The sequence below is a fragment of the Trichechus manatus genome, unplaced genomic scaffold, assembly GCF_000243295.1.
Source record: "Trichechus manatus latirostris isolate Lorelei unplaced genomic scaffold, TriManLat1.0 scaffold00089, whole genome shotgun sequence".
Lineage (NCBI taxonomy): Eukaryota > Metazoa > Chordata > Mammalia > Sirenia > Trichechidae > Trichechus > Trichechus manatus.
Window position 1 is genome coordinate 7,377,329 of NW_004444025.1, and position 22,479 is coordinate 7,399,807.

Genomic DNA, 22,479 nt, shown 5'->3' on the forward strand with positions numbered 1-22,479 from the left:
ATTCCCACCAACAGTGTATAAGTGTTCCAGTCAGACCACAACCTCTCCAGCATTTGTTATTTTGTGTTTTTTGATTAATGCTAGCCTTGTTGGGGTGAGATGATATCTCATTGCAGTTTTGATCTGCATTTCTCTAATGGCTACTGATTGTGAGCATGTCTTGATGTGTCTATTAGCCGAATATCTTCTTTGGTGAAGTGCCTGTTCATATCTTTTGCCCATTTTTTAATTGTGTTATTTGTCTTTTTCCTGTTGAGGTTTTGCAGTATCTTGTAGATTTTAGAGATTAAACGCTGACCGGATTTGTCATAGCCAAAATTTTTTTCCCAGTCTATGTGTTGTCTTTTGACTCTTTTGGTGAAGTCTTTTGATGAGCATAAGTGATTTTTAGGAGCTCCCGTTGATCTAGTCTCTCTTCTGCTGCTTGTGCATTGTTACTTATGGTTTGGATTGTGTTTATGCCATGTATTAGGGCTCCTAGCTTTGTCTTTATTCTTTCTTCCATGATCTTTATCGTTTTCAATTTTATATTTAAGTCTGATCCATTTTGAGTTAGTTTTTTGTACATGGTGTGACATATGGGTTTTGTTTCAGTTTTTTGCATATAGATATCATAGATATCCAGTTATGCCAGCACCATTTGTTAAAGAGACTGTCTTTTCCCCAATTAATGGACTTTGGGCCTTTGTCAAGTATCAACTGCTCATAGGTGGATGAGCTTATATCTGGATTCTCAACTCTGTTCCATTGGTCTACATATCCATTGTTGTACCAGCACCAGGCTGTTTTGACTACCGTGACAGTATAATAGGTCCTAAAATCAGGTAGTGTAAGGCCTCCCACTTTGTTCTTCTTCTTGAATAATGCTTTATTTATTCAGGGCCTCTTCCCTTTCCAGATGAATTTGGTGATTTGTTTATCCATCTTATTAAAAAATGCTGTTGGAATCTGGATCGGGATTGCATTGTATCTGTAGATTGCTTTGGGTAGAATTGACATTTTTACTATGTTGAGTCTACTTATCCATGAGCAAGGTATGCTTTTCCACTTATGCAGGTCTCTTTTAGTTTCTTGCAGTAGTGTCTTGGAGTTTTCTCTGAAAATATCTTTTACGTCTCTGGTTAGACTTATTCCTAAGTATTTTATCTTCTTGGGGGCTATTGCAAATAGTATTGATTTGGTGATTTTATCTTCGAAGTTCTCTTTGTTGGTGTAAAGGAATCCAACTGATTTTTGTATGTTTATCTTGTATCATGAAACTTTGCTGAAATCTTCTGTTAGTTCCAGTAGTTTTCTTGTGGATTCTTTGGGATTTTCTGTGTATAAGATCATATCATCCACAAATAGAGATACTTTGACTTCTTCCCTACCTATTTGGATGCCCTTTATTTCTTTTTCTAGCCGTACTGCTCTGGCTAGGACCTCCAGCACAATGTTGAATAATAGTGGTGATAGAGGGCATCCTTGTCTGGTTCCTGTTCTCAAGGGGAATGGTTTGAAAGTCTCTCCATTTAGGATAGTGTTTGCTGTTGGTTTTTTATAAATGCCCTTAATTATACTGAGGAATTTTCCTTCTATTCCTGTTTTATTGAGAGTTTTTGTCATGAATTGTTGTTGGACTTTGTCAAATCCCTTTTCTGCATAGATTGATAAGATCATGCGGTTCTTGTCTTTTGTTTTATTTATGCGATGGATTAAGTTTATCGTTTTTCTAATGTTGAACCATCCCTGCATATCTGGTATAAATCCCACTTGGTCATGGTGAATTATTTTTTTGATATGTTGCTGAATTCTACTGGCTAAAATTTTGTACCCCTTCTACTTCTAAAATAGTCATATACTTCTTAAGCATTTATACATCTTTTGAAATATTTAGGTACATGTAGCAACATTTTACAATATTTCCAAATCTCTGTATTGTGAATTACATTCATTGTATTTTTATAATAATTACTAACTTATATATGAACATTATATGTTTATAGAATTCATTGATTCATTATTCTGTTTTAGAGTTTAACACATTTAAAGTACTGATGTTAAGGAATTGTATATATATATTTTTAGCTCATAATATTCAATCAGTATTAATTTATTGACATTAATTCTAAAGTAAGGATTGTTGCCGTGGTCCAATATTTCCAACTGTAGCACTGTTTGTGACAATGCTAAAAAGAAAATAATGAAGTATATACTATTATATTCAGAAATATATTCTGATATTTGCCAGAAGCTAGATTAATCATATTTACTAAAACCCTAGAAAAGTGTGCTAGAATCTGTAGTCAGTGTTGAATGCAGCCATAGTTTAAAAGCTTTCAGTAGCTGTCTACTTTCATACTGTTTCATTTACCTTAATCTTGAAGATGAATCATTATTATCTGGATGGAAATAGACTCCCCTCGGGGAATGGAAATATGTCAAATGTTTATGCTGTGGGCAAAAAATTTCAAACAAACATACTACCTCTACCTAATCTTCTCCTCCTCATGTATTTCCTATCATCTTCTACTCTCTGTTACAAGCAACACATAGGTCCCCGTGAGCCATTTCTACTGTTCTTTGCATTTAAATCCTCCCTATATATCACTCCATTAAATCTTAGCTATCACACTCAGTCCCTAATATAACGGTAGAGTATATTATTTTGATTTTTTTTTTTTTTTGTAGCACAGTTTGTTACATGAGGAAACTTTCAATGAGGCTTGTTGGCATAGTCGGGCACTGTAACTCAAGATTTTTCACTCAAAGACTGGAATAAAGCAAAACCCAAGTCCTTCGCCATATGATGTTATGCACGAATCAGTGTGCCCAACAGTACCGTAACTTGGAAACGTAGTGTAAGGAAATAAACGTGATTGACGAGGGCTCTATTATGTGGAAAATAGCTGCATGTGTACTTCGAAGCTAAAGCTAAACAAAGCAAGTCTGTGTTGTGTCATTTAGTTCCAAAGTTGTAAATATTCCCCCATTTTTATTGCTGCCTACATAGGATTTAAAACCTGTCTTCCCCTGCATCTTTCAAAAACAGAAGAAAAAGGCATTAAAGAAGAATGTTAAAAATAGAAGCATGAGCTGACTCAATGTATAGAAGAACTACAGTGTATCTTTTGCTTTGACTCTGTGATAACGCTAGACCTGGGGAAAAGATTCTGACCTGTATTAAAATTCCCAATATCTACCATTACGAAAAGCTTTATGTCTGAACCAACTTAGTCAATTTTGTTTTTAAATTTTAATTGAAATATTGACATTTTATATTTGGATATATAATAATATAGACGCCCATACACCCCCATATCTGTTTATATCTATATCTCTATCTATGAATCCCCTGACTGGTACACACAGTTAAAAAGCTTGGCTGCTAACTGAAAGGTTGTAGGATCAAGTCCACCAAGCGGTGCCTTAGAAAAAAGGCCTGGCATTCTACTTTCAAACAATCAGCTACTGAAATCCCTATGGAGCACAATTCTTCTCTGACACACATGGGGTCATCACAAGTCAGAATCGACTCAACGGCAAGTGGTTTATCTATATTTATCTTCATCATTCATTTTTGGAAAGTCTCTGAGTTCTGTCATTTGCTGGGTACTGCGGGCCCTTTTTAAAACTATGATTTTTGTCTGCATTTCTAGCAAGAAATAAATTATTTACAGAAAATAAGTATGGGTCAGAGGAAGAACTACTTTATGTCTAACACCACAATAACTTGTTTATTTATGATGTGCACAGAAAACTCATTCGCTAAGGAGTAAGTTATTATTTACTCCTGCTGAACAATTAATTACTTCCGTGTGTGGCCCTTCTAGCCATGGTCTTGTAACTCCCACCCAGGTGACTGTGTGATAGGGTAATTGTGGCCTAAGAAGCGGACTGATCAGTTTTGCCTCAAAGAGAGCCAGTTCCAGAGCAGAGAGGAGGAGCCCACCAGCGCCAAGGAAGGAGAGACGTGGCAGCAGAGACCTGGCAGCAGGAGATGACGCAGTGGGCTTCCCAGCCCACACAGAGAGAAAGCTGAGTGTCTCTGGGCAGAGACTGAGGGCCAGGGAGAGGCGGGCCTGTGAGCACAGCTGCGGAGAGGCTATCTTGGTGGATGAACTGTACCCTGAGTGTGCCTGAGCCTGAATTCTAACTGTTACTTCCCTAATAAACCCCATAACCGTGAGTATGGTCTGTGAGTTCTGTATGGCCATTGAAATGAATTACCGAAGCCAGCAGAGAAGTAGAGAGGGCCGAAGGAGGAACAGAATTAGTAAAGATGGAGGAGAGAGGAGGCTTGTCTGGCCTCTACCTCATGGGAGTCAACCTTGTTCTGTTGATATTGGTTCTCCTTCCCTTGTTGGGTTGGAGGAGGTCAGACACTGTTCCCAAGCTGTGTTTATAACTCTGTATTACAGCTCAGAAAAGTAAAGCTCAGGCTATGTATGTAATAGCCCCAAATCACAGGGCTATTAACTTGATAGAACAACAATTGCAACCAAAGTTCACGCTCTTCTATTATAGCAATTTGCTTTTTGAATATCTATCATGTCCCATTAGTACTAAGAGGAAAATAGACCTCTGATATTATTTCTGATGAATGTGAACAAGTTGATAATGTTTTAATATGTATAAACAATGAGAGTAAAACCTTCACTGGGTCTGTGACTGGCTCTTTATTATTTTTTGATAATATCTATCAGTCAAAATAAAAATTTGCCTTTTATAATTAATATTAGTTTGTGTCCATGGTATAATTAGGAGAAAACCCAGAGTAATTCTTAAGATAAAGATTTACAAAAGGCTTTATTTTTCTAATAATCTACTCAGTTTAGCTTACTTATTTAGTATTGTCCTAATAGTAATTATGCACACAGATTCCAAAAAAAAAATGGGCACTTTCATCAACAGACATATATATGTTATTTTCTCAATCATCAGGGTAGCAAATACAAAGAACAAGAAAGTAGCAGAAATTAAGAGGGCATTAATAATAAGTAAAATCTGTTCTTCCAAAGAAGCAGTGTATGTTTGCCTACAAAAGAGTAGAATATAAAAATGAACAATAAATGCTTGAGACTTTTGGGCTACCACTAAAATTAGTTCAATTTCTAATTTTGAGGCTTAAAGAAGTCACACAAATTAAATATATAAGTAACATCTGTAAACATTTGCTTCCGGATGTGGAAAGAAAAGCTCTCCAAACATTTTATTTGCGTTATTCCTCCCTAATAAGATAATTGGGTAAGGTCCGTAAACATAGATGTAATATGACATACACAGCTGTATGTCATAAAAAAGCTACTTCTGATTTTAAAAACATACTTCTAACATACAATCTGTTTATATATGTATTTAAATATATTATTTTGACCTGACCTGTAAGAATTTAAAATAAATAAAATTACAGTGAAAACACTTCAGAAACTTTTCATAAATAAACAACTTATATATAAGACTAAATATAAGAATAAAATTATATTGTCTTGCTCTAAACATTTCCTGAAATTTACATGCTGGTAGGTAGTGATTCACTGATTAAAGAAACTATGTCTAGGTGCTTTAATGTAATTAGGAAAATATTGTGAAAAATATATAACAAAATTAAAGGAAAATCAGAGTACAGATTTGCAATTTAAATCTGCTTCACAAATGGAATCATACAGGACAAACAAAACTATTTTTTTAAATTATTTGTCAACCAAAATTAATTTTCACCAGAATGCATATTGAAAATTGGTATTTAGTAGAAATAGATAAAGGGATTGAATAAAGAAATTTTGGTGGACATTACCCAGTTTTCTAAATTCAGCTTTTGTTTTTCTTTGTTTACCTTAAGAACTTTCTAAGTGTATGTTTGTAATGATGGTTATCCCAGCAGGATCAAACACAGATGCAGATACATTGGGAGTTGGGGCCTGGGTAAGATTCCCCTTTCCCATAGAATCCACTCATATCTACATGTACCTGCTGATTTAAAGACGAGTAAGAAGCCTTCTATGACAATGTTTTAACATTCAGAGAAATGGAAGTGTCAAACTAATTGGAATGCCCCAAGAATAACAGGGTCCCTAAAAGCAATTTAGATTAATGGGTGGGGGAAATGGGCATGACAAATGAGACTGAGGAGCACGTTGCCAGGGGAATAGTAGCTCCAGATATGGACAGATCCAATCCCAAACAAGACATAGTGTGGCTTGTGTGGATCACGGGAAGAGGAGGTCTGTGTGTTTGCCCCCTCAGAAAATTCACTCGATAAACACTGTAATAGTGCTTTGAGTTCTAAGAAATTCAGCTGTAACCAAAACTCCACCTTTAGCATCTCTACCACATCCATATCCCTGTCACCAAGTAGTCAAGTAGTAAGCAAAAAAAGAAGAGTGTGTTTTTGTTATCCCTTCAGGAGACAATCAGGAGACAAGTGAAGCGATGACAATGGATTTCTAGCACTAAACGCAGAGTAGCCCTTTGAGTGGTGTCATCTCCAGGGGCTTGAATGCGGTGGTGGCAGGAACCTTAGGGCAGAGAAGCACTGCTATACAGCTATGGGGCCACTGGCTCAATGACACCGACAGAAAAATGTATTAATTTGTTAACATCCAAAGGATACCCCTTGGGTATATTTTGGGATCAAATGCTTTGTATTCCCAAAACATAGATTGGAAGGAGGATTTTCAAAGAATTAACATTCTTGTACGAGCAGATGGGAAAAGATATGGCCTAAAACATCCTATATAACACTTGAAAAAGAAACAAATGCTAGTACTGTGTTGAAAATATCACAAAGTTTGTTTTTTAATCCTAAGTCTACTTTAAATATTTCAAAAGTCCTCTCTTTCCTACATATTAAAACTATTGTCTTATATGCACTGTGGATTTCATGGAGTTTTTTGGTGTCCTTGTTTTTTGTCAGAGTTGCATTGTGAAGTTGAGTCTGGTGCGTGTGCATGTGTGTGTGTGTGTGTGTGTGTGTGTGTGTGTTTAATACATACGGGTCTTTCTAGCCGAATCTTCCACAAAAAGAGAAGAGATGTCTTCATCCACTCCTGCTTCATTCTTTGCGATACAAGTGTACGCGCCCGTATCTTCATAACGTACATTGCTTATGTGAACCTCACTGCCATTTGCTGAAAACAGAAAGCAAATGCACTTGTAAACCACAATTTCAGTTTTGGTACAGTGCTTTCTGATTACACAGTCAGACAGTTTTCTTAGCTTGTCTTAATTAAAGTGTTTTTCTTCCTAGTTCCATGCTTTGCAAGCATGCCAAATTATTCCAGAAGCATCCATGTGTTTTATAACCTGTGCCGCTGTCATTCTGTTACAGAGAGCCCCAGTATTATAGATCCAATGTACACACTTCATATTTTATATCCATTTTCTATTTCCTATCTTGTATATGAAGTATTTCATATTGATAACCATAATTTCACTTTCTATATTTATTTGTAATATTCAGAATGCACTTTGTCCTAAGCTTTTACAGCCGATTTATGTAATACCAATATAGTTCATTTACAGGAGAATAGATATGAAAAGATATTTGTATAAAGAAATTAAGTGGGCTACGTAATGCAAAAATAATACTATGGCCTTTCATCATGCTTATTACTGTGGCCCTATTACATGTCTGGAATGATTAGGAGAGGAAATGAATGGGGTGAGCATATTTAGCTCTCTAGTTGGGAGTTGCGGACATCTGGGAGCCTGGATCAGTACATCAAGTCCTAGTCTGCATCATCATAAGGTGTATACTCATGGAGTTTTACTCTATTAGAAAACGAACACAGTGAAATTGTACAGCTGTCTAGTCAGGAATTCTGGACAACCAGCAACAGAGCACCATGCGTAACAAAACAGAACACGGCTAACTCTGACAGGTAGGAGCTAAAATACTTGTTGTGGCTGATACTGGAGAGACAAGGGTAAAAAACAAACAGGGAAATAGACTATTAATCTAAGTTGGGAGTGAATTATGATGGGACTTTAATGTCCTTCTGAAGAGACAGTGGTCCTCAACGGGATGTTGGTGAGATATGGAGGGGAAGTGGGTGTTTGGGAAGGAGGGATACTCATTCCAATCACTTGAACCCTTTTCTCAATTTTCCAGTGCTTACTGCCCATCCCTATCCCTCAGTCTTTTGTTGAGAATCACTACCATAAAATGGGGAATGGCAAGCTTTTTTCTGTAAAAGGTTAAATAGTAACAATTTCACACTTTGTAAAACACAGTCTCTGGGGTAACTACTTAATACTCAACTCTGTTGAAGTAGCATGAAAACAGGTATAGACAGAATTTAAACAAATGGATGTGTTTGTATTTTAAAATACTTTATTTAGAAAAACAGGCAACAAGTCCTGTTTGGTCTGTGGGCCAGAGCTGGCAGACCACTGCTTGAAAAGACAGACTGTGAACAATGTACTGAAGCCTGCACCAGCCTCTTGTTTAGATGAAACATGGCTCTCTCCAAAAGACACAGCTTTTCTTTCAAGATCCATACACTTAACACCCTGCATTGTCGAGATTATCTTGAAACTTCAAAGATTTATTCCTTCTTCAAATTCTCTTTTCCTAAGATTTGTATATATTCTCCGAACCTGTAGGAGTCAGTGTCTTCCCCTTCTTCCTTACACAATCTAGCATTTCTGAATGATTTCCATTCTCTTGCCAGAGTACCAATTTCAGTGTCCATTAATCACACCACACCTACCTTACTAACCTCCAAACTGGAATAATCTGATGCATCTCTGCACCTGGTTTCCCTGCATCTAGTTCTCAGAGTGAATTATGAGACCGTAGCGTGGCAAATTTACAAATATGCAAATCCGGTTTTAAACTTGCAGAATTTTCAGTGTTCCTTGATAGTACTTCCACTTGACTTTTCATTTTTATTTAAACTATTACTCCTTGTTTCATGTTCCCCACTGTAATATTAACTTCCTTACTCTATGTTACCTTGCTCCTTAAATCATGAAATACAAGGAAGCGATCAGAAAGTAAACCCAAAAATTCCTCTTGCCATCTACGTCTTTACCTACATTTACTTCTCAAAGGAGGCTTTCTATTTCTTTTCCAGGCAAATCACCTCTCCTCTCTTGTTGATTTCTACCACTCTTTCATCCTTCACCCCTCCAGTAACACCCAACACTTTCTCTCCATTGATGTTTCTTACAACTCGTAAGTTTTCCAAGAAAAAAAAAAAAAAAACTCCATTATTCCTGACCCTCCCGACAAAATGCTACTACTTTCTCTTTCCTTACTTTAAAAATCGGGAGAGAGTTTTTTTTCCTTCTTTCCTTCTTTTCATCTCTTAACCCACAGAACACTGATTGCTACTAATACTGTTCTTCCAAACGTCACAATGACCAACTAATGAGCTGATCTGTGACACATCTCAAAGACTTCATTGGCCTCTGTATGCATCTGAAATTGTTGAACATTCTTCTCATTCTCAAAACCTCTATTCTTTTGTTACTGTATTATTATATGATTCACCTTCCAGTCTGCTGGTGTTTAGTCCCTTTGTATTAATTATCTTCATTCTCATGCTAAGAAATTATTTGTGTTTATCCAGCTTCTCACTCCCGCTCATCCATATATTCTGCCTAGGTCTTCTTATTCTCATCTGTATATTCACCTAGGTCTTCTCATCCTCATCAGTATATCATATCTAGGTCTTCTCATCCTCATCCATATATCATACCTAGGTCTTCTCATCCTCATCCGTATGTCATACCTAGGTCTTCTCATCCTCATCTGTATAACTTACCTAGGTCTTCTCATCCTCATCCATATGTCATACCTAGGTCTTCTCATCCTCATCCGTATATCATACCTAGGTCTTCTCGTCCTCATCCGTATGTCATACCTAGGTGTTCTCATCCTTATCCGTATATCATACCTAGGTCTTCTCATCCTCATCCGTATATTATGCCTAGCTCTTCTCTTCATTGCCATAGTTACTTAGTTAGGGCCTAGGCTTGGGCCTCATACACGAATGCTAAATAAGCCTCTGATAAATGAACAGATACTTAAACAACAGCAAACCAAAACAAATAAACAAAGAAAAATATTGCCATCAAGTCAATTCTGACTCCCAGCAATCCCATGCATTACAGAGTAGAACTAAGCTCCACAGGGTTTCCTTGGCCTTTCTTCACCAGGCCTTTCTTCACAGAGCCACTGGGTAGGTTCAAACTATCCACCTTTCTGTTAGTTTGCCAAGCACAAACTGTTCACATCAGACAGGGAAAACAACCATAGTATCTGGTAGTATATGATTACACAGAAGCTCACACAGAATTCCCTGCTCATAGGCACCCAGATTTATCTCCTAGGCTGTGCTCTGTCTTCCCTTTTATTATTTCATATTGCCTCCACATCTACCTATTTTCTCCCGTCTTTAAAAATGGCAACACTCATTTTGCAAGGGTTCTCACTCTTTGAATATAGAGAGTGGAACAAACTCCCCAAATGTGCTTTCTTATATATTTTGAAAACAAAAATACTATATGCTTACATAATACGGTTTACTGCTATTAAAAGGGCAAGAAATGACAGAATCAGAAGTTACTTAAAATTTCTTCACTGTAATTTCTGTTAATCAGACCAATCCTGTTCTCAGATTATAGACCCCAGGATGCAAGCAGTGGATGTAAATTTGTAAATTGGTTGGGCTTACTTATATTAATATAGTGACTTATAGGATTAAAGTTTTAAAGTTGAAGCATACTTTAACAGACATGTCCTCTTTGACTTACAGAAATAAATAAAAGTCTTGAAAAGCTTTTTTAAAAAATGTATACTGTTTAAACATATTCAACATTTAAATGGAATAGTAAAAGAAGCCTATACTTTAAGAAATAATAAAAAATGGAAATATATTCATTTACAGTAATATGAGTTGAAGAATTTTAAAGGCAAAGAATAAGATATATAATACCTATTCAACAGATATTTTAGGTAGGATGATTTGATGTGGGCTACTCCTAAAATTGGAAATAAGACTTGTGTTTTGTTTTGTTTTTTCCAACCAATTCTATCAACATATTATCTGCAACTGCTTTTGCACTATGTATACTATTGGGCCTTAACAAATTGTTTTTTTTTTTTTTTTGGTTTGTCATTTCCCATGTAATTATTATTACTCTAATCTGTAGAATAATTGAATGATGCCTACACATTAGAATAATGGAATATACAGAATATTTTATATATTACAATGCATATTTTTAAAAAGGAATGTAAACAAACTGATTAACTGATTTTTTCACTTTATCTTCTCTTTAGTTACAAAGTATGCTGCAAATCATTCACAAAAATGTTTTATACTATTGAAACCCTCCATAGTACATATTTTAACATATCATTTACACATTAAAGGTTGAAATATTCAGATATACATTTTTATGAAGAGATCCAATTATCCTGTTCAGTGTGTCTGCTGCAATTCATGGACAAATATTTAACAGTTACATAATTTAATATTTTACTTATCACCAAAAGAATGACATAATTAAGCATCATGACAAGACTCTTATGTAAAACAGTAAAAGTATGAAAGGATTCTATTTCAAATATACTGTCTTAAGTACAATATATATTATATTCACATTCATGCCATTCTGTTGCCACCAAGACTCATTGTCTCTTTTTACTAAATAATATAAAAATATGCTATAAGTTTTAGTTAAAAATTTTTATATGGTCACTTAAAAGAAAAAAAAAATGCAAGTACAAGGCACCTTGAAGCGTGAGTTGCTTGGATAACTTTGGTGTAATATCAATTCCGTTCTTCAGCCAGCCAAGCTGAGGATTTGGTATACCCTCTGCATGGCACCTAAGACTTGCCGTTACCCCAGGTTCTCTAGCTTGACTCTCTGGATACACCCGGATGACTGGAGGAACTGAAGGAAGGAATGGAAAAGAAAGTACATTAATGACATTATTTATCATTTGCTTCTCCAAAACGAAACCAACAAATACAGCATCATGAGAAAACTATGAGTAATATACATACATACATATATATACCATCAAACAAACCCTGCTCCTGTCAAGTCAATTCAGCTCATAGTGACCCTATAGGACAGAGTAGAACTGCCCCATAGGGTTTCCCAGGAGTGGCTGGTGGATTCGAACTGCTGATCTTTCGGTTAGCAGCCAAGCTCTTAACCACTGCACCACCAGGACTCCCTCTCTATATATACACACATAGGTGTGTGTGTGTTTGTATATGTATATGTATATATAAGCATATACATATATAGCAGTAAATATATATGTAACAAAATATTTGACATTTTAACAGTCTTCACATATACAGTTCAGTGACATTAGTTCCTTTCATCACGTTGTTCAGCCATCATCCTTATCCATTACCAAATTATACCATCATTCGTAACAGAAACTCAGTTTCCTCTAAGCATATATTTTTAATGATGTTTCATATTTCTGCAGTTCTGAGTTTCCAAATACCGTTAGCCATTGAAATGCACCCGCATTCCTTCCAGGACTGTATCAGGGAATGGACAACATGATCCTGGATTATTTTGTTGTCCCAGAAATTAAAGAAGTCCTCAGAGAACCAGAGGCATATCAAAGGGACACACACGCAAACACACACACACACACACACACACACACACATAAATTTAGGAAGGGCTCTCACTGGCCAAATATGTAGCAATGTGAGCATGAAAACAAGGTAAAGGAGTATAAGGAATTAAGTAAAATAAGACTCTATTCATCCATATTCATATACATAAATAAATGACAAGGGGAAATTTTCCTTTAATGTAGCATGTAAAGTCATAGATATATAAAGAATGTTAAAGTTAGAAAAGGATTAATTATAATAATTAGCAATCCTGATATGATGCAATAGGATAGAATATCACTTCTGTGTGATCCTGACAATAATGAATATAAAATCGGAATTAATAATAAGAAAACAACAGACAAACAAAAATGCTGGGATATTGTACAAAATTACTACCCTCTATAATTAAAAATATACCAAAATTAAGAAAGACAAAGAGTGACATTAATAAACGTTGTGTAGTAGGGATCTTCAAAAGTCCCTCCCTCCACAAAAGCATGAATAAACTGAACTGGGAAAACTGTCAGAATCAACTTAACTGGAAGTTGGAAACCAATCCAAAGTTTACAAAAAATTGTTGAATACTTAATCAAGGGGAAAAAACCCAGCTGAAACTAGGTAAGAAAACTTCGTGCCATTTTAACCTACCCTGGTCCCACCCCCTACTCCCCAGCTCAGTGGCATCTTTGAAGAAAATAGCCCGCACTTCCATCACATGTTCCTAGTACCAGAGCAGAAGGACCTTAATCTCAAAGAATGTGGTTCTTGTCGCAAATGGTTTAATGGCTTGTAGAACTAGCAACTCAGCGCTTCTTGGCCTAACTTGGAAATCTCCCAGGGCTGAGACAGCTATCCAGAAGGCATTTGCTAAAACAATTAAAGTAAAATGTATTAGCAACTCTCACTTGGGGCAAGGAATAACAGGTGGGACAAACAATAGACTAGCTGAAAAGCTTGGGATGAAAGACTGGAGAATGAGATACATTGGGGAATAAGAGCCTTGAAAAGCTCCCACATATTTCTGGGAATCTAGAAGGCCACAGGGATGCCTAACAGTGGGTGCATGTACAGAAAGGACTTGAGAAGGCTCTTGAGAGCTCACCTCTATCTGACCTTCAGGCTCTGCACAAGCAGTAAGTGAAGAGTAAGTCAGAGCTTTAAACTGCCTGGCTGAGTGTTGAAGGCATGTCCCAACAACAAAGACTTGAAGTTTCTTTTGTTGCTTGTTTCTTTTTTTTTGTTTGCTTCAAACATTTAAGGAAATTTATATTGAATCACTAGCTGACCACTAAGCTAAGAGTATAGACACATTAGTGGCCACACATGACAAATAATATAGTCTTTACAAAGTAAGTTCGAAAGTGTTAGTAGACAAAAAATAAATAAATAAATCAACCAGCCACAAGAGACCCTGGTGAGTGAGGAATATCTGATTTCCAGAGTTGCCACACTGTAATATTCGAAATGTCCACTTTTAAACAAAAATTACTACAAGGTATTAAAAGAAACAAGAATGTGTACTGCCATACAGGAAAAAAATATATATATAATTGAGACTGTCCCTGAGGAAGTACAGACATTGGACTTATACTACCTATAATAGATCACTTTAGATCCAACAATGCAAATAAGCTGAAAACGCAAAAACAAAAAACAGCTGGAGTAGGTGTACTAATGTTAGAAAAAAATAGACTTTAAGTCAAAAATTGTCATAAGGAATAAAGAAGGAAATTATATAATGATTAAAGTGTCAATCCTTCAAATAGATATAACAATTATAAACATACACACACCTAACAATAACCCAAAACCAAAAGCCACTGCCAAATGGATTCTGACACATATTGACCCTATAGAACAGAGCAGAACTGCCTCATAGGGTCTCCAAGACTGTAAATCTTTATGGAAGCAGACCGCCACATCTTTCTGCCACAGAGAGGCTGCTAGGTTTGAACCACTGACCTTTTGGTTAAGTTGAGCACTTAACCACTATGCCACCAGAGCTCTTCATCTAAGAATAAAAAAATCAAACCCACTGCTGTCAAGTCAATCTCAACTCATAGCAACCCTATAGGACAGAGAACTGCCCCATAGCATTTCCAGGGAGTGGCTGGTGGATTCAAACTGCTGACCTTTTGGTTAGCAGCCATAGCTCTTAGCCACTGCACCACCAGGGCTCCGACCTAACAACAGAACCTCAAAGTATGTGAAGTAAAAATTGATAGAACTAAAGGGAGAAATAGCTACCATAATAGCTGAAGATTTCAATATTCCACTTTTAATAATAGACAGAGCAATCAGACAGAGTTCAAAAAAGAAACAGAGGACCTGAACAACACTATAAATAAACAGAAGAATACACATTTTTTTCAAGAATGCATGGACATTCTTCAGAATATAATACACATTAGGTCAGAAATAAGTCAAAATAAATTTTAAAAAATTGCCGTACAAAGTACCTTCTACCACAGTGAAATAAAGCTAGAAATCAATTACAGAATTAAAACAGAAAAATTCAAAAATATATGGAAATTAAGCAAAATATGCTGTTAAACAACCAATGTGTCAAAGAAGAAATAACAAAGGAAATTGGAAAATACTTTAGAACAGATGAAATAAAAAACATGACATAAAAAAACTTAGGGCATGCAGCCAAAGCAGTGAGCAGAAAGACATATATAGCTGCAAAAATGCCTACGTAAAAAAGAAGAGAGATCTCAAATCAATAACTTAACATTACACCTTAAAGGACCACAAAGGTAAAGAAACTAAACCCAAGCTAGCAGAATGAAGGATAAAAACAAACAAATAAACAAAATAATAATAAGAATAATAGAGCAGAGATAAAGGAAATAGAGAATAGAAAAACAAAAGAATCAATGAAAACAAAAGTTGGTTCTATGAAACTATGTTCAAAATTTACAAACCATTAGCTAGAGTGATTAATAATAGAGAGAAAACTCAAATTACCAAAATTAGAAATGGAAATGGGGGCATTACTACTGACCTTACAGAAATAAAGGGGATTAGAAAACAATACTATGAACAAATTTACACCAACAAGTTAGACAACCTAGATGAAATGGACACATTCCTAAAAACATACATACTCCCAATGCTATCTCAAGAAGAAATAGAAAATCTGAGCACATCTATAACAATTAAAGAGATTGAATTTGTAATGAGAAATCTCTCAAAAAATAAAAGTCCAGGACCAGATGGCTTCAATGGGAATTCTACAAAACATTTAAAGACAAATTAATGCCAGTCTTTCTCACACACTTCCAAATTACAAAAGAGGAGGGACACTCACTAACTCATTTATTATTATTCTTATTTATCACTATATAATCAACATAACAAAAATATTAATATATCAAAATATTGATAAATCATTACTTAACATTATTCTGATACACAAGCCAGAAATATACATCACGAAAAAAGATGTAAACATCCTTAACAAGCTAGCAAACAAAATCCAGATCATATTAGGGAATTATACATCAGGAACAAGGGAAACTTATTCCAGGAAAAATGGTCGTTCCACATACAATTAATATAATAAACTATATTAATAAAATGAAGAGGGTAAAAAAGAAATATATAATTATCTCAGTATTTTGAAAAAAAGCATTTGACAAAACCCACACCCTTTCATGACTAAAAACACTAGACACAATAGAAATAGAAGGGAACATGCTCAGCATGACACAGGACATCTGTGAAAATCCCACATCTAACATCATATTTAATAGTGAAAGTCTGAAAAGTTTCCACCTAAAATCTGAAACAAGATAAGGATGTCCACCCTCCCCACTTCTACTCAACACTGTACTGGAAGTCCTAGCCATAACAATTGGGAAAGAAAAAATAAATAAAACAAAAGTTATCCAAATTAAAAGGAAAGAGCGCAAGAAGAAAATTATCCCTGTATCTCTATTCACAGATTAAAGATATAAATATATATATTTATATCCCAAAGAACCTACAGATTAGAAACTATTTATTGGAGGAGCTAATAAATGAATTCAGTAAAGTTGCAGGATACGAGATAGACATGCAAAAATCTGTTGTATCTCTATACGTTAGCAACGAACAATCTGGAAGGGAGATTAAGAAAATAATTCCATTTACAAAATAATAAAATACTTAGTGATAAATGTAAACAAGAAGATGCAAGACTACACCAAAAACTTAAAAAAAATTGTTCATATAAATTAAATAATACCTAAAAAAATGACAAAGCACCTGTGATCATCAGTTGGAAGACAATGCTGTTTTGAGGGCAATATTGCCAAATTTAACAACAGATAGAATGCCCTCTCACAATTCCAACTGTTTTGCAGAAATCAGCCACCTGATTTTAAAAGTCAAATGAAAACAATCTTGAAAAGATCAAAGTTAAAGTACCCACAACTTTTGTAATTCAAAACTTCTTACCAAGCAGTGGTAACCAAAACAATGTGGTACTGTTATAAGGACAGACACATAGACCAAAGGAACAGAATTGAAAGTCAAGAAATAAACCCTTACATCTATAATCATTTGATTTTGGATAAGGTTGCCAAGATTTTAAATTGAGAAAGAATTCATTTCAAAGTATGATGTTGAGACAACTGGATATCCATATGATCTATGACCATTTGATTTTGGATAAGGTTGCCAAGATTTTAAATTGAGAAAGAATTCATTTCAAAGTATGATGTTGAGACAACTGGATATCCATATGCAAAAGAACAAAGATAGATCTTATCTTGCACCATATATAAAAATTAACTCAAAATGTAAATGTAATATCTATAAAAATCTTAGAAGAAAACAGAGATATATTGCCAGGACCTTATATTTGACAATGGATTATCAGATATGACAATAAAAATATAAGCGTCAAAATTAAAAATAAATTGCACTTCATAAAAACAAAATGTTTGCATATTAAAGGACACTATTAAGGAAGGGTAAAGACAACTCACAGAACAGGACAACACACTTTCAAACTATTTACCTGATGAAGGTCTAATATCCACAGTATATAAATAAGTATTACAGCTTAACAACTAAAGTCAAACAAACCAATTTTAAAATGGGCAAAGGACTTGAATAGACATTTCTCTGATGAAGATATACAGATGGCCAATAAGCACATAAAAAGATGTTTAACATCATTAATCATTATGGAAATGCAAATTATAACCACAATGATCTATTAATTCACATCCACTAGGATAGTTATAGTCATTGAAGTAGAAAACAACAAGTGTTGGCAGGAATGTGGAGAAATTGGAATCCTAGTACATTACCTAATACATTACATAGGTGAGAATGTAAAACGGTGTACCTGCTGTGGAAAACAGTTTAGCAGTTCCTCAGTAGAGTTGCCATATGCCCCAGCAATTCAACTCTTAAGTATATACTCCCCCAAAACTGAAAACAGGTATTCAAACAAAAACTTGTATACAAATGTTCACAGTAGCACTATTCACAATAGCCAAAAGGTGGGAAAAAACAAAACAAAACAAATGGCAATCAACTGGTGAATGCATAAACAAAAATATAGCTTATTCATAGTGGAATATTATTGAGCCTTAAAAAATACAAAACGCTGTTACATGCTACGGCATAGGGAAATCTCAAGAACATTATGCTAAGTGAAATAAGCCAAACACAAAAGGTCACATAGTGTGTGAAGCTACTACTATTGAATGTCCAGAACAGGAAAGTCCATAGAGACAGCAAAGTGGTTGCCAAGGACTGGGGGTGTGTGGAAAGAGGAGTTGTGAGTGATGACTTAATAGGTATGGGCTTTATATTTAAGGTTATAAAAATATTTTGACAAACCACAGACTTAGAGAAAAGTATTTGCCAAACACATATCTTATAAAGAATTTGCATTCACAATATACCAAGAACTTTAAAACTCAACAATAGGAAAACAATCAATGCAAAATGATAATAATAGGAGAAACAGCATGTAGAGAGGGTTTATGGGACTGTGTACTTTCTGCGTTATTTTTCTGTAAACCTAAAACTTCTCTAAAAATAAAGACTTAAAAATCCTAAAAAAAAAAATTCCTGGAATTAGACAGTGGTGATGGTTGCACAACATTGAGAATGTACTAAAACCTCTGAGTTGTACACTTTTAAATGGGTAAAGTGATGAATTTCATATTATGTGTATTTTACATCCCTTGAAGAAAATAAAGGCTTATGCTCTTTTCAGAACTATCTATATGGAATCAAAGTGACAACAGCAACTAGAAAGATTAGATAGGAGCCTTAGAGGTAGTGAATTTATGTTAATGGTGGAAGGACAACTCAGAAAGGGAGGGTGAGAATGATTGTACAAGTCAAAGATTGTAATCAATGCACTGAACAGTACATGTAGAAACAGTTGAATTGGTATATGATTTCTCTGTATATTCTCAACAACAACAAAATAAATTTTAAAAAATAACATAAGAAAAAAAGGAATGAAGAAAAATGGTAACTAAATGCATGGTGTGAATCTGGATTGGATCCTGGACCAGGAAAAAGTAGCTATGAAGTATATTATTAGGACAATTGTCAAAATGTGACTATGGACTAGGGATTAGATAATAGAAGTGTATCAATGATACATTTCACCATGTTAATAATTGTAATGTGGTTATGTAAAAGAATATTCTTTTTAGAAATGCATACTAACTTATAAAAATAAAAATTATCTCAAACTCATTTTCTAATTATTCAGAAAAATGTACATATAGCTAGAGAGGGAGGTGATAGAGATGACAGAGGGAGATGCAGAGGCAGAGCTAGAGTAGAGAGAGGGAGACGGATGAGGAAAGACAGAGAGACAGTGAGACGGGGAGAGAGAGAGAGAGAGTGCCAATTGAAAAAAAGGTAAATAACAAATCTGAGTAAAGGCATATGGGAGTCCCTTGCACTATTTTTGCAACTTCTCTATAAGACTGGAATTATATCAAAATTTTCATGTTATTCATCACCCAACATTTCTTGTGAAGAACTTGAGAGTATTTAGACAGACATGGATAACCATTGGCATTAAAACTGACATAGATTGGTTAAATATATTAATCATAACTGAAGAGAATCAATAAACTAAACGTGAGATTTGGATTACTTAGGAACTTTCAATTTAAAGTAATAATGGACTAAATGATTCCGATCAAGAATCTTTCGGAATAAAACTTAAAATACTGAAAAACAATGCAAAAACATCTCTAGAAAGCATAAGTAGACCTAGAAATATAATGAGGAATGGCTGAATGAGAACAGAAGGCGGAAGTCCCAAGCCAACAAGGAACAAAAGCTATTAACGCTCCAAGAATATTGACTAAGCCAGGTGAGGATTCTACCAGTCAGAGATGATAATCAAGTGAAAGACTGAGACAAGAGACTGGCCCTGTGGCCGTACAGAATCGGATATACTGTTTTATCTTTCCTGCCCCTATCCAACCCCAAAACTTCAGGTGACCAGAATTTTTTTTTTTTTATTTTTATTTTTTATTGTACTTTAGATGAAGGTTTACAGAACAAATAGTTTCCCTTAAACAGTTAGTACACATATAGTATTTATGACAATGGTTAACAACCCACAACATGTCAACACTGTCCCTTCTCAAACTTGGGTTCCCCATTACCAGCTTTCCTATCCCTTCCTGCCTTCTAGTCCTTGCCACTGGGCTGATGTGCCCCTTTAGTCTTGTTTTGTTTTATGGGGCTATCTAATCTTTGGCTGAACAGTGAATCTCGGGAGTGACTTCATTACTGAGCTAAAAGGGTGTCTGGGGGCCATATTTTTGGTTTCTCCAGTCTCTGTCAGACCAGTAAGTCTGGTCTTTTTTTGTGAGTTAGAATTTTGTTCTACATTTTTCTCCAGCTCTGTCTGGGACCCTCTGTTGTGATCCCCGTCAGAGTAGTCAGTGGAAATAGCCGGGCACCATCTAGTTGTACTTGACTCAGTCTGGTGGAGGTTGTGGTAATTGTGGTCCATTAGTCCTTTGGACTAATCTTTTCCTTGTATCCTGTTCTCTTCATTCTCCCTTGCTCCTGAAGGGGTGAGACCAGTGGAGTATCTTAGATGGCTGCTCACAGGTTTTTATACCCTAGATGCTACTCACCGAAGTAGAATGTAGAACATTTTCTTTATAAACTGTGTTATGCCAGTTGAGTTAGATGTTCCATGAAACCATGGTCCCCACAGCTCTCTGCCCAGGAATTTGGTCCCTCAAGGTGTTTGGATGTGTCTATGGAGGTTCCATGACCTTGTTTTGTACAAGTTGTGCTGGCTTCCCCAGTATTGTGCACTGTCTTAGCCTTCAGCAAAGTTATCACTTATCTATTGTCTATTTTATTCCGCCCCCCACCGCTCCCATCCCTCTTAACCAACAAAGATTGTTACTTTTTGTATGTAAACTTTTTCATGAGTTTTTACAGTAGAGGCCACATACAATATTTGTCCTTTTGTGATTAACTTATTTCACTCAGCATAATGACCTCCAGTTTCATGGATGTTATGAGATGCTTCACAGATTCATCATTGTTCTTTATCATTGCATAATAGTCCATTGTGAGTATGTACCATAGTTTGTTTATCCATTCAGCTTTTGATAAGCATCTAGGTTATTTCCATCTTTTTGCTGTTGTGAACAATGCTGCAATGAACATGGGTGTGCATATTTCTATTCGTGTGGCGACTCTTATTTCCCTAGGATATATTCTTAGGAGTGGGATTGCTGGATTGTATAGTATTTCTATTTCTAGCTTTCTAAGGAAGCGCCATATCATTTTCCAAAATGGTTTTATCATTAGCCATTCCACCAGTAGCGCATAAGAGTTGCGATTGCTCGCAGCTTCTTCAACATTTATTGTTTCCAGTGTTTTTAATTCGTGCCAGTAATACCAGGGTGAGATGGTATCTCATTGTGGTTTTAATTTGCATTTCTCTAATGGCTAGTGATTACAAGCATTTCCTCATGTGTCTGTTGGCTGCCTGAATGTCTTCTTTGGTGAAGTGTCTGTTCATTTCCTTTGCCCAATTTTTAATTGGATTATTTGTCCTTTTGTTGTAGAGGTCTTGGATTTTATTGTACATTTTTGAGATTAGACCTTTGTCTGACATGTAATGTCCAAATATTTTTTCCTAGTCTGTAGGTTCCCTTTTTACTCTTTTGGTGAAGTCTCTTGATGAATATAAGTGTTTACTTTTTAAAAGATCCCAGTTATCAAGTTTATCGTCTGCAGTTTGTGTGTCGCTGGTTATGGTTTCTATCCTGTTACTGCCATCTATTAGGGTCTCTAGTATTGGTCCTATTTTTTCTTCTATGAACTTTATAGTTTTTGGCTTTATAATTAGGTCTTTGATCCATTTTGAATTAGTTTTTGTATATGGTTTGAGGTATGGGTCCTGTTTCATTTTTTTGCAGATGGACATCCAGTTTTGCCAGCACCATTTGTTAAAATGTCTGTCTGTTCCACATATTGGACCATAAAGCAAGCCTTAACAAAATGCAAAACATCGAAATATTACAAAGCATCTTTTCTGAACATAAAGCCATAAAAGTAGAAATCAACAACAGAAAAAGCAAGGAAAAAAATCAAAAACATGGAAACTGAACAACACCTTGCTCAAAAACTACTGGGTTATAGAAGAAATTAAGGGTGGAATAAAGAAATTCATAGACTCAAACGAGAATGAAAACACATCCTACCAGAATCTTCAGGACACAGCCAAAGCAATGCTCAGAGGTCAGTATATAGCAATAAATGCACACATCCAAAAAGAAGAAAGGGTCATAATCAAAACATTAACCCTACAACTGGAACAAGTAGAAAGAGAGCAGCAAAAGAAGCCCTCAGGTGCCAGAAGGAAGGAAACAATAAGAATTAG

The 22,479-nt window shown here is 35.4% G+C and overlaps 1 protein-coding gene across 2 annotated transcripts in view; it reads right to left on the reverse strand.

The window, feature by feature from the left end:
• Positions 1-22,479, reverse strand: part of FSTL5 (follistatin like 5) — a 903,458-nt gene that overhangs the window by 149,441 nt on the left and 731,538 nt on the right. For both annotated transcript variants that reach the window (XM_004382055.1, XM_004382054.2), the window contains 2 exons: positions 11,728-11,889; positions 6,975-7,109 (listed from right to left, as the gene is read on the reverse strand). In XM_004382055.1, the coding sequence (XP_004382112.1) occupies positions 6,975-7,109; positions 11,728-11,889 (297 nt within the window). The remainder of the gene's footprint in view (positions 1-6,974; positions 7,110-11,727; positions 11,890-22,479) is intronic.